Source organism: Bos taurus, chromosome 7, assembly GCF_002263795.3.
Source record: "Bos taurus isolate L1 Dominette 01449 registration number 42190680 breed Hereford chromosome 7, ARS-UCD2.0, whole genome shotgun sequence".
In the NCBI taxonomy this organism is placed as follows: Eukaryota; Metazoa; Chordata; class Mammalia; order Artiodactyla; family Bovidae; genus Bos; species Bos taurus.
This window is the reverse complement of record NC_037334.1, coordinates 59,467,540-59,480,076: the sequence shown is the minus strand read 5'-3', so window position 1 is coordinate 59,480,076 and position 12,537 is coordinate 59,467,540. Positions and strand designations below refer to the sequence as shown.

The 12,537-nt window shown below is 36.3% G+C and overlaps 1 protein-coding gene and 1 long non-coding RNA gene across 4 annotated transcripts in view; one reads left to right on the top strand and one right to left on the bottom strand.

The window, feature by feature from the left end:
- Positions 1 to 12,537, top strand: part of LOC132345765 (uncharacterized) — a 95,952-nt gene that overhangs the window by 58,050 nt on the left and 25,365 nt on the right. The window contains exon 3 of the long non-coding RNA XR_009495288.1: positions 7,666 to 7,775. This is a non-coding gene — a long non-coding RNA (uncharacterized lncRNA). The remainder of the gene's footprint in view (positions 1 to 7,665; positions 7,776 to 12,537) is intronic.
- SPINK6 (serine peptidase inhibitor, Kazal type 6) overlaps positions 1 to 12,537 on the bottom strand; it is a 42,020-nt gene that overhangs the window by 8,470 nt on the left and 21,013 nt on the right. For 2 of the 3 annotated variants that reach the window (XM_015472310.3, XM_015472312.3), the window contains exons 2-3: positions 7,166 to 7,309; positions 4,161 to 4,183 (exon numbers count right to left, since the gene is read on the bottom strand). In XM_015472310.3, coding sequence (XP_015327796.1) covers positions 4,161 to 4,183; positions 7,166 to 7,223 — 81 coding nt within the window. In that variant the 5' untranslated portion in view covers positions 7,224 to 7,309. Of the gene's footprint in view, positions 1 to 4,160; positions 4,184 to 7,165; positions 7,310 to 7,512; positions 7,612 to 12,537 lie in introns of those variants that run through there. The other variant, XM_059888781.1, reaches the window with a different exon arrangement.

The window sequence follows — 12,537 nt, the reverse complement described above, 5'->3', positions numbered from 1 at the left end:
ATTACTCAGCCATTAAAAAGAATACATTTGAATCAGTTCTAATGAGGTGGATGAAACTGGAGCCTATTATACAGCATGAAGTAAGCCAGAAAGAAAAACACCAATACAGTATACTAACACATATATATGGAATTTAGAAAGATGGTAACAATAACCCTGTATACGAGACAGCAAAAGAGACACTGATGTATAGAACAGTCTTTTGGACTCTGTAGGAGAGGGAGAGGGTGGGATGATTTGGGAGAATGGCATTGAAACATGTATAATATCATGTATGAAACAAGTCACCAGTCCAGGTTCGATGCATGATACTAGATGCTTGGGGCTGGTGCACTGGGACGACCCAGAGGGATGGTATGGGGAGGGAAGAGGGAGGAGGGTTCAGGATGGGGAACACATGTATACCTGTGGCAGATTCATTTTGATATATGGCAAAACCAATACAATATTGTAAAGTTAAATAAAATAAAATTTTATAAAAAAAAAACAACAAAATTTCAATGTCTAGTTTCTACTTGTCAGAAATATACAAGATACCTTTAGTCAACAGTTTGATTCATACTTAATATTCATTTATATCCAAAATAGAACTCTTTATTTTTCCCTCTAAACTAGTTTTGCATTCTAATTTTTCCACTCTCCATCACTGCTGCTGCTGCTGCTTAGTCACTTCAGTTGTGTCCCACTCTTTGTAACCCCATAGACAGCAGCCCACCAGGCTCCCCCGTCCCTGGGATTCTCCAGGCAAGAACACTGGAGTGGGTTGCCATTTCCTTTTCCAATGCATGAAAGTGAAAAGTGAAAGTGAAGTTGCTCAGTTGTGTCTGACCCTCAGCAACCCCACGGACTGCAGCCTTCCAGGCTCCTCTGTCCATGGGATTTTCCAGGCAAGAGTACTGGAGTGGGGTACCATTGCCTTCTCCACTCCATCAGAGCACCATTCTTCAAATCCCTCAACCTACCCTCAGATTAAAACATCATCATTTCTATCCCTCAGGGATAGAAAGGGAACAAGTGTTCCCTTTCATGTATTTCTTTATCTTAAGCCTCTTCACTAATTTCAGATTTACTACCTATAGCCATCCTCAACATTTCTGACCTGAAGCTTATATAATGAATTCTGCTCTCTTTGCCTCCATTTCCTTCAAGTTTCCAAATCCCTTCAACACACAGAGACAAGTTGTCTTACTTGAAACTACTCTTTCCATTACTTCTTTAGGATATAAGGCTGGTGAACACTATTCTGTATTTGTTCGATAATTACACTGCTCAAAGCACTTTCCCATAAAGTGCATAATTGCTTTCTGTTGCTGGTTAGAGGTAGCATGGCGCTATGGAAATATCCTGAAATGATGACCACACAGCTTTACTGCAATTGGTAAACTTGACTCAGTGAGGTCCTCTTTCTGAGGCCTTGGTTTTCCTCTGTAGCTAAGTTGTTGAGGCTGACTAACATCTCCAAATTGTATTAACGTTTAAGTATTCTGTCAGTATAATAGTTATAAGTGATTTCAAGGTTGTTAGGAAGCATGAACAATACCATTTTCTAGTCAAGAGCATTGTTTTACTAACTGTATTAAAATTTGCCATGTGTTTATCTTAAACTACAACAAAACTAAATTTAGGTATTCCTAAGACTATCATAAAAGAAAACATTTGCCTATCATTGTTTTTGAGGGATTTGTTAATCCCAGTCATAAATATTCATTTAAACATGTCTTTAAGTATATGGTTCCCAAATACACAGCCTGATAGAGAAAATAAGAAAAATTAAAGATAGTGTAGGAAGTGATTCTAATAAAAATTTATCCAGGTTAAATGGACTATCTGTATTCTGCGATTATGACTTTCAAGCATTTGTTATTAATATTATACTACAATTTCTGAAATGAAGGGTGGTGATGATAAATAATAGCTTTATCTTTGTTATTTTTATTTTACTGTTTATGTTTTTTAATGTTCTTACTTGGGAAATTAAAGATTTGGTAGCATATTAGTCATTTACATTTATGGGGAAATTTTTACAGGACCATGAATTCCAAAAGTCTTAGAACATACTTTTTGTTTAGCCCAAATAATATTTTTGAAAGAATGAGAAACTTTTACAGATCTATAATTAAGACTGCTAGCTATAATCTTCCATAAGATGCTTCATAATGAAAGACTTCTTCGCAAGGAAAGAATGACTTGCGTGTCAGAAAAAAACTGTTCTTCCTTTGTCTTGGCTGGATCAAAGTTAGGCAGACAACTTCCTAAGGTTAGTGTCAACTTCTTCTGCCTGGCTTTGGGACTGTCACCCCCCTTTCCAGACTTGCAGAAGAGAGTGTAGCCTTGATGTCATCCAAAAGGTGACAACTTCTTTGCCATTTATATTTGAATGGAAGAGAGACAGCAGTCTTGGTAAGGCATGTTTAGTTCACACTGATTCAGATACCTCAGGCCAGAAAGGCTTTAGCGATCACTGAATCCAAGTCTTCATTTTAGAGATGTGGAAACAAAGGCAATGAGAAGGGAAACAGACATCCTTCAAATTACACAGGCAGTAAATATTCAAACTGGGACTCATCTGTATTGTCTCCAACATACTGGAGCACTCCAAAATCAGTGCATTCCAGTGCTGCATTTCTAGAATATAGATCCAAAGCCTCCTATCTGGGATTATTATTCAGTAAGTCTGGCCTAGTCTCTGAGGATCTACATGTTGAGTGAGCATCCCCAGGGATCCTAAAGCAAGCAGAATATAAGACGTAGGCTCATCTAAAGGAATAGAATCAGTAGAATATTTTAAATGAACATTAGAAACCACTAAAAATCTGTGAAACATTAAAGATCTGGGAAATAAGAGCCCAAAGAAGGGAAGTAACTTTTGTGTTAATGAGAAAACCAGGATTAAAGTCTATATTGTAAAAACCTATGTGTAATGGTCTTAATCATATACCTACCTAATAAGGTATAAAATATATTGGCTGGATCTTATGTCTTATTCTTATTTGCTTCTTTTGATATATAATATAGACTGTACTAACATAACTATTTAAATATAAGAAGAAGTCAACTTTAAGATGTACAATTATGTATATCAGTATAAACACACATATGCACACACAAGTGTGCACGCGCGCACACACACACACACACACACACACACACACAGGCAGGCAGTTGTAAGGTGTCATTCATTGCAAGATACATCCCAATGTCTGAGATACTAAAATTTGGGAGGAAAATGTCTTACGCGATGTAGTAGATATATTAAGGTTGGAAAATGTTTTTCAGCTTCTTTGCCAACTCCTGATTAGTTGGCAGTAGTGTCTGGAAACTTGATGCCCAGGGTTCTTGGGCACAGCAAGGCAAACAACAACCAGTGCCAAGATCAAGTATTCTTGTTCAGTATGGACATTACTGTTCAGTATGGACATACGGGTGTGATTGGCAGGGCACATACCTCTTGTTTGTGTTGTCTATTTCATAGCTAGGACAAAAAACTAGTAAAAAGTTGGTGGATTAATTTGGAATGTACCAGTCCAAACAATAAAGATAATTTGTGCCCTTTCCACTTTTTAACCCAAATTGTATTTAAATTTGATTGAACCAGTCTGTGTCTACTCAATGCAGAACACTACACAAATTGTCTACTTTTGGTTGCCTTCTAAAAAGAAAATAATAATCTCTCTTCTCTTTCAGAAGATCGTTATTAATCAATAACTAATCCTTTCATAGTTTATGTAACTACACATAGTTTACCACATGATCCCACATAGTTTATGTAATTTAAATCTGATTCTGTGAGGCAAATGGTAATATCCCTTTTCAGTAGGTGTGGAAATTGTAGCTCAGAAAAGCTGAGTAACTTGCCCAAGATTACACAATGGAATCAGTGGAAGAGCATGAGTGTTACCACAAATTCATTCTCTTTTTATTTATATTCATTTAATTTTAACAAAATCTGAGAGTGGGTGTCTAGGCCCTTTTAAACTGAAACCAGTATTCTCATAAAGAGATTATAGTTAGAAAACTAAGAACTTCTGTTGTTTTCTGCATCTGTCCTGCTTGTCCATTTCTTTGATCTTTTACCCATAGACAGACCTCATTGGTCAGGGAGTACCAGCTAAGAGCCACCCACCCAGGTCAGAAGAATAAATAAAATTATATACACTGACCTGAGCTCCTTGACCGAAGACACCTGGGGAAAAAAAAGAAAAAAAGCATGAAATCCAAACACTGTAATTTTTGAATGTGCAAAAAAGTGGGATTTATAATATTAGGTAATCCCAAAGCCTAAAATGATACTTGTACTGGGTTCTTGGTTATCTCAATAAGTCATGGCTTGGTTACTTTACATTTTTATACCTGTTGTCCTCTTAGGGAACAGTAGAAACTTGGAAAGTGATGTGTGGATATGGACCATGATGGTGTAATATTTCTGGGAGGTTGGGGTGGAGTGAGAAAAATAGTTTAAGCATCTGGAGATTCATCTTACTGTCTTGGCTCCATCACTCATTTACTGTGGAAATGATTTATCATCTCTGGCCTCACTTTGGAGAAGTTGGGTTGGAAAGTTGACTCTAACTCTGCCATTCCCAAGTTTATTGCTTCTGGTCCCTCCCCAAAGCATTTGTCTCGGGAAATTGAGGGTAGGGATTGGATTTGCTGTCTGTTCTTTGAGCCTGAAATTGTTCTTATGCCTTCTGTGTTCAGCTTTAAAACCTCAGCTCAAATTTAGACTGGCAAGAACAAACTTATTTTCTATGACTCATTTTTCCTGCTACATCTCTCTATATTCCTGAAAGATCGTATTTCAAAAATACAATCTTGCTTCTCTCTCTTTCCTTCCATCTTTATGATTAAATATGTGATTTTAGGTTGTGACTAATTAGCACAGTGGTTTAAAAATGCTATAATAATAAAAGTCTTAGGTTCAGTCCTGGTATGAGCTGCTGAATTTTGGTCTCTGGCCTTTTCTGTAGAACTCCTAATACTAGCAGTACCCCCTTACATATAAGTCCACAGCCACCTCAAAGGCAGGAAGGGTGGCCAGTATTTATGGGAAGACAACTGGAAATACCTCAAAGTACATTCTCTGTTAATGGGGATAAGGAGAGAATAAAGCTTTTAAATTTGAAAGAAAGTTAGTGATGAACTACTGTAGTGATTACCAACCACGTTGAAATGATATGACTGATTATTAAATATATAGACTCCCAGGACAACCGCTTGAAAAATTCCATTATATGAGACCAAATAGGGTCTGGAAGTCTATAGTTTTTGTTAACTACTCCCAAATAATTGTTTTGACCAGGGAGGGCTCACTGTTAAAATTTTCAGCCATTTTTCCACTGTACAAATCACCGTCTTACATGTAGGAAATGTCAAAGTGGAAGTTGCTGCTGCTGCTGCTGCTGCTGCTAAGTCTGACTGAGCCAAACTAGTACTTTTATTTTTAAAATTTAGTGATGGCAGTATTAATAGACATTTTTCAAACACTTACTATGTTCCATTATGTTAAACGTTTTATGTACATTTTCTCATTTAACTCCCCAGGGCTAGTCCTTTTATATCCACATTTTACAGATGAGGAAAATGAGACTCAGAAAGGTCACACAGCTACAAAATGGAAATACCAGGACTGAAATTCATTCCTCTTGGTCTCAACATTAAGGCTCCTGGGCACTGTGCCTTCCCAAATGTCATCATGCCTATCAGGGACCTTGTTCTGGTATTAGTATTTGTTTGTATTAGTCACCCAGATCCAATTAGCCTTTGTAAAAAGAAAAAATAAGTTATTAATTATTTAGACAGTCTTTGCAAGTAGATTTTAATATAGTCAAATCTGTTTGTACACCATTTCAGCACTCGACTGATCCACTTACTTGAGTTACTTGGCTTTACTAGTCAGAATTACTTCATAATATTACAGAAACCCTTTATTCATTTTTTTATGATTCTGAATATATTTGCTTATGAAAATATTATCAGCTCCCTGTGAACAATGACTTCTTCATCTGCTCAATTTCATTGAAAAACTGTTGTTTTTACACATTTGGGCATCTACAGTCTCTGATAGCAGCCAAATTCAACTACTTTTATCACAGAAAATTGATACACCAGATCTGCAGATTCCTAGGACTCAGTCTCAAGTCCAGCATTCTAAGAATGAAAGACTCTCTCAGAGAACTGACCTATTTCTTTAGTTGACACAGGCTAGTGGTGGATGTGATGAACCTAGGTTTTGTGTCCAGAGACTCTAGTGTGTATTTTGTCCACTACAAAGGCACAGAGTAGAATAATAAAGAAAGAAAAAAATAGATGCAGTGGCCTTGTTCATTCACATGGATGATGGTATGATGAAAGGCATCAGACTGAAGTACAGTTGTCCTTTGAATAATCAGAATTGGTAGAATATATGACTGCTGCTCATTAATGTGGCCAAAGATACTCCCCTACTTCAAGAGTTGTTTAGTTCACCAATAACATATGTTTATGAATTCTAAGGTTCGATGATTTTTTTCTGAAGGATTCTCTGAGTTTCCTGTTTTCTGCTTGTTTCAGTTTCAGTTATTTGAGTCCTAATTATAAGAATAATGAGAACTGAAAAGCTTAGCTTTGTCTTGGAAAGCCAAGCTAATATTTAAAATAGTTATCAATTCTCCATACTGTTCCTTTGGAACAGACACCTGTGACGTCTAGAAGACCTAGATTCAAATTCCAAATTCTGCTTACTAGTTCAGTTCAGTCGCTCAGTCTTGTCTGACTCTTTGCGACGCCATGAACCATGGTATGACAGGCTTCCCTGTCCATCACTGACTCCTGGAGCTTGCTCAAACTCAGTTACAAGTCCTTAAAATTTTCTTAACTGTTTTGTGCTACAGTTTTCTTATATATGGAATGTGTCTATGAATACCTTGTTATGTGTGTTGCAGATAATGCATAAAAGCCCTGAGTACCTGCCTAGAATATAGTGTATGCTCAACAGATGAAAGTTATTTCTATCATTATTACCATCACCCATTTTCATTATTGCAGTCATTATGATAATCTCTCAGAATTGATCTTTTGTATTAAAATTATTAGGATTTTGAAATATGGTGGACAAATACACTTGTTGTTTCCAGTTCAATGTAAGTATTGGATTTTAACTTTAAGGAAAAAAAAAAAAAAAACTCACCTGAGAAAAAGCAGAAAAGAGCCAGGGAGAGGAGCAGAAAGACACCTGATGTTTTCATGGTGCCAGTTAGCTCACTCAGATCAAGGCTGCTTTGTCCAGCTCAGGTTCTCTTTCAAGACACTTCCGAGAGCTCTGAAACACACACTGAGACATATATATAGACATGATAAAGGGAACTGGGATCTCCACCTTCTTTATAAACTCACATTCTGAAACCATCTGCAGTCCTATATAAGCATTTATTGGAACCTGTCACCAATTCAAAGAAATGCTTCATGCTCCCCATCAATCTTAAAAATTAGAACAATTATATGAGTCGTACCTTAGATCTTACCCTTAGATCTTACCTTAGATCTTATTAATAGAGGATGTCATTTTCCACCAGTAATCTGTGTTTTCCTAACCGTCAATACATCCTCCCTACCCTTCCCTTTAAGGTTTCACTGTATGAAAGGAATGACTCACTGGTGGAGCCCCACTTGATGCTGTGTCTCTTTCAGACAGGTCCTGCATGTCTGTGATCCCAATGAGTCACCACCACCAGGGAATGGAATCTCGGGTGTAACTTGGCTTTTCAGACTCCACATCATCCAAGATGTACCTAAAAGAGGTGGGTCATCTACATAGTCACCAGAGCTGCATGAGAAAAATTATTTTCCAGGCTGAAATACAACTGTTATTTGAAAAAAATCTTAATTTGAGTCCAATCCCAGTGATTTTCAGTTGTTGATTCAGAATGAGCAGGGAGTAATGTGTGTGTGTGTGTTTTATTTGTAAAGGATATTTTAATAGTTACTATATTGAGGAATATTTGAAATTAGAAATATTTAATATTTCTTTTTTTTAAAAGTAAACTGGTGCAGGCGTCTTTTAATTTCATGGCTGCGGTCACTGTCCTCAGTGATTTTGGAGCCCGAGAAAATAAAGTCTGTCCACTGTTTCCATTGTTTCCCGTCTATGTGCCATGACATGACGGGACCAGATGCCAAGATCTTAGCTTTCTGAATATTGAGTTTTAAGCCAGCTTTTTCACTCCTCTTTCACCTTCATCAGGAGGATCTTTAATTCTTCTTTGCTTTCTGCCATTAAAATGGTATCATCTGCGTATGTAAAGTTATTGATATTTCTCCTGGCAATCTTCATTCAGCCTGGCATTTTTGCATGATGTACTCTGTATAAGTTAAATAAACAGGGTGACAGTATAGAACCTTGATGTACTCCTTTCCCAATTTTAAAGCAGTCCATTATTACATGTCTGGTTCTAACTGTTGCTTCTTGACCAGTAAACAAGTTTCTGAGAAGGCAGGTAAGGTAGTTTGTTATTCTAGTCTCTTTCAGAATTTTCCAGTTTGTTATGATCCACACAGTCAAAGGCTTTAGCGTCATCATTGAAGCAGATTTTTTTTTTTTTTTAATTCCCTTGCTTGTTCTGTGATCCAGTGGATGTTGGCAATTTGATCTCTGGTTCCTCTGTCTGTTCTAAATCCAGCTTGTACATCTGGAAGTTCTCGGTTCACATACTGTTAAAGCCTAGCTTGAAGGATTTTGAGCATTACTTTGCTAGCATGTTAAATTAATGCAAATGTGTGGTAGTTTGAGCATTCTTTGGCATTGCCCTTCTTTGGGATTGGAATGAAAAATGACCAGTGACCACTGCTGAGTTTTCCAAATTTGCTGGCATATCGAGTGCAGCACTTTAACATCATCATCCTTTAGGATTTGAAATAGCTCAGCTAGAATTCCGTCACTTCTACTGGCTTTGTCCATAGTAAGGCTTCCTAAGGCCCACTTGACTTCACACTCCAGGTTGTCTGGCTCTAGGTGAGTGGTCACACCATTGTGGTTATCCAGATCATTAAGACTTTTTTTTTTTTATAATTCTTCTGTATATTCTTGCCATGTCTTCTTAATATCTTCTGCTTCTGTTAGGTCCATACTGTTTCTGTCCTTTATTAAGCCCATCTTTGCATGAAATGTTCCCTTGGTATCTCTTAATTTTCTTGAAGAAAATTTCTTCTAAGGTGTTCTTGCCCATAGTAGTATATATAATGGTCATCTGAATTAAATTGTCCCATTCCCATCCATTTTAGTTCCCTGATTCCTAAAATGTTGATGTTCACTCTTGCCATCTCCTGTTTGATCACATCCAATTTTCCCTGATTCATGGACCTAACTTTCCATTTTGCTTTCCATTTACCTCTACAATATATACAATGCAATATATACCTCTTCCAAAATAAGCTCTCCATAGTTTCTCATTTATTTCCATCACATTCCTATTTTCCTGCCTTAACTCATGATATTGCCTTTGCCTGGGATTTCTTTTCTTTAATCACATGTCTAAATTCTATATATCAGACAATGGCAAGTCCAGATTACTGTATTCTTCATAGAACATTTCTTAATCTTCTAAGGAATGTGTCCTAAACTAGTACCATGAAGATCAATTCTGGCTTGTTGATGTGTTTTATTTGACCCACACAATGTTTTTTAAATGTCTTAATAATAGTCCACAGTGGTAAAGAATCCGCCTGTCAAGCAGGAGACATGAGAGACGCTAATTCAATATTTGGGTTGGGAAGATCCTCTGGAGCAGGAAATGGTGACACAGTCCAGTATTCTTGCCTGGGAGATCCCATGGACAGAGGAGTGTGGTGGGCTACAGTCCGCATGGTCACAACAAGTTGGACATGACTGAGCACCACCACAAGAATAACAGTCTTGTTATTAAATATTCAAAAATATTTACATTTTGAATATTTAACAGGAAATAAAAATAAACCACAAGTTTTTATGTTTTGTTTTGTTTTAGTATTTGAGGCCTTCATTGTATGGCAAAAGTCAGCTAAAATTTACTGCTAACTGCCTCATTCAAATGTGTCCTTTACTTGTTGCTGACACTAGAAGGCATTTGAGTTTGAGAATGTCACTGTCTCACACTAATAATACTTAATTCTTCATAATTCTCATGACCTGTGTCTCTGCTTTTCTTGTGAAACTGTTCTACTTTGTAAAATTATGCCCTTCAAACATCTCCTGACTAGATGTTCCTTGTGAACAGAATCTATATCTAATTAATCTTTTTTATTTAAATTTTGGTCTTGTGTTCAGCAATTCCACATTTATTCAGAAAACAAATGTTTTTTAAAAATAATTTGCACTATGCATTAATCACAGGTCATTAATTATCATTCTAGCCAACATTTTTCAAAATCTGTCTTCTTAGTTTTACACATGTAGATATTTGCTCATGTCTAGTTTTCTAGCTTTCCTTTCATTTCTTTGATTTCCTGTAGCTATATTTCAATAGGACTGTAATCTCACTTATAAACCCCTTTATCCTTAACAGCTTCCTAGTGAGACAGAAGGAATACATTCTAATACTCTGACCCTTATTAAGGAGGACATAGTTAACCACATCTTTCAGAGTCAAATTTTGCAATTTGTACGTTTTTGAGTGGCAGTTTTCTCTCTTTGGTTCATGTAAATTGCACCATTGATCATCTCTGACCCATCGCCCATACTCCCTTCATTCCTGTTTCACTATGGTCAAGGCTATCTATATTTATTTATATTGCTTTAGCCACAGTGGAAATCAAAGTAAATCATAAATTATACTTTTCTATAAAAATTCTTTTGGAAGTTAGCTGATGTTATAACTCTTAAAAGAAAATTCATTCAGAGATTTTTCTATTCTTAATTTTCTTTCTTCTTTGTTTTTGTATATTTCTACTGAATTCATTTTTAAGTTTTCATTTGTATATGTATTTTTATATTAAGCCTCCTCAAGTCTCTTAGTTTTAAATTTAAGTGTTACAGCTTAGCATTAATTTAGGTAAGATCCAAAAAGATATTATTATAGTATAGGTTTAGGAATACTTTGAAAGGATGCCATTATCCTTATGTGTCAAAAAAAAAAAAGAATTTTCTTCTCTTATTTGACCTAGTAACTAGATTGGCAGATCTAAGGTATATAGTAGACACATCGATTGAACATCAGCAAGGAATTAGATAATGTCTTTCCTGCTATAATTGTGAAAGGATAAAGATACAGGAGTAGACCTCTGTGACTGTTTGAACAACTGAACAAGAAGGTAATGATCATTGAACTAACATACCTAGGAGGAATAAATAGAGAAGGCACTGGCGACCCACTCCAGTACTCTTGCCTGGAAACTCCCATGGATGCAGGAGCCTGGTGGGCTGCAGTCCATGGGGTCACACAGAGTTGCACACGACTGGCATGACAGCAGCAGCAGCAGCAGGAGGAGGAAGAAAATACTGTCACAGCTGTTAATTTTGTAACTGCCTTAAAGGAAAATGTAGGGTGCATGCTCTAAATATGAAGTCACATCTCTGCCATCCTCTCCTTTTCAGGTTTATTTTCTTGACTTACACAGAGAGTATTCCATCTTTCATTTCGGCCAGCCATCATTCCCCATATGAGAGACCTGCTTGATTCCTAACATAAAATCCCACCTTCAGTGGTTTCATCAAATTTATCAATAAAAGAGTTCAAGACAATAGGGTTGAATTCTATTCCTGGAGTCGTTCTTTTCTTAGAATTTTTAGAAATTTGTTGCAAAGAGGTTGGTACTGAATTGCTATGTTACATTATTTACTATTTATTGTTTGGTAGCTTTGCCCACAATGTGAGATTATAATGATCTGGAGGGCAAGACGAGGGTTTAATCTTTCTTTTCTTCTAAATTTTCCTGTTGATATGTTTCGAATGAAAGAATTCAAACTGTTTTTGTATTTATTTACATATTTTTACTTATTTGTCTTATTGTCACCTTATCTAAACTGCCTCATGATTTTCTATATCATTATTGAGTTTTGAGGCTTTTGAATGGTTTCTATAGATTTATCTGGCTTTGCTTCCTTTAGCTTCTCATATCAATTTGCATGTCTTCAATTTAGCACTTAGAGTATTATCTTTATACTCAAGGAGCTCACAATTTAGCAAGTTAAATATAGATGGTACAATTCAAATATAGCATTCTAGAAAATATATTCTCAGGCTGTGAGTGCATAAAGATCCAATTAAAATAATAATTTTTAAGATTATATCTATCATACATCTTTTCTAATGATAGGATCATTAGAGAAGTTCTCAAAAAACATACTTGCACAACTGAATCTTGGAGGATAAATAAGAGTTCTGTAGCAAAATAACACTGGATGCTGAAGGAGGAGGGCACATAGGTATAGATAAAAGTGAGCTGAAATCTATGAGAATAGACATGAATATGTGAAGACCATCAACTGTCTGAACACAAAATCGTTCAGTAGGTGGAAGCATAGGATACCTGCTAAGGATACTTGCAAAGGAGCCTGAGAATAGGCCAGCACGCAAAAGTCCCTGGAGT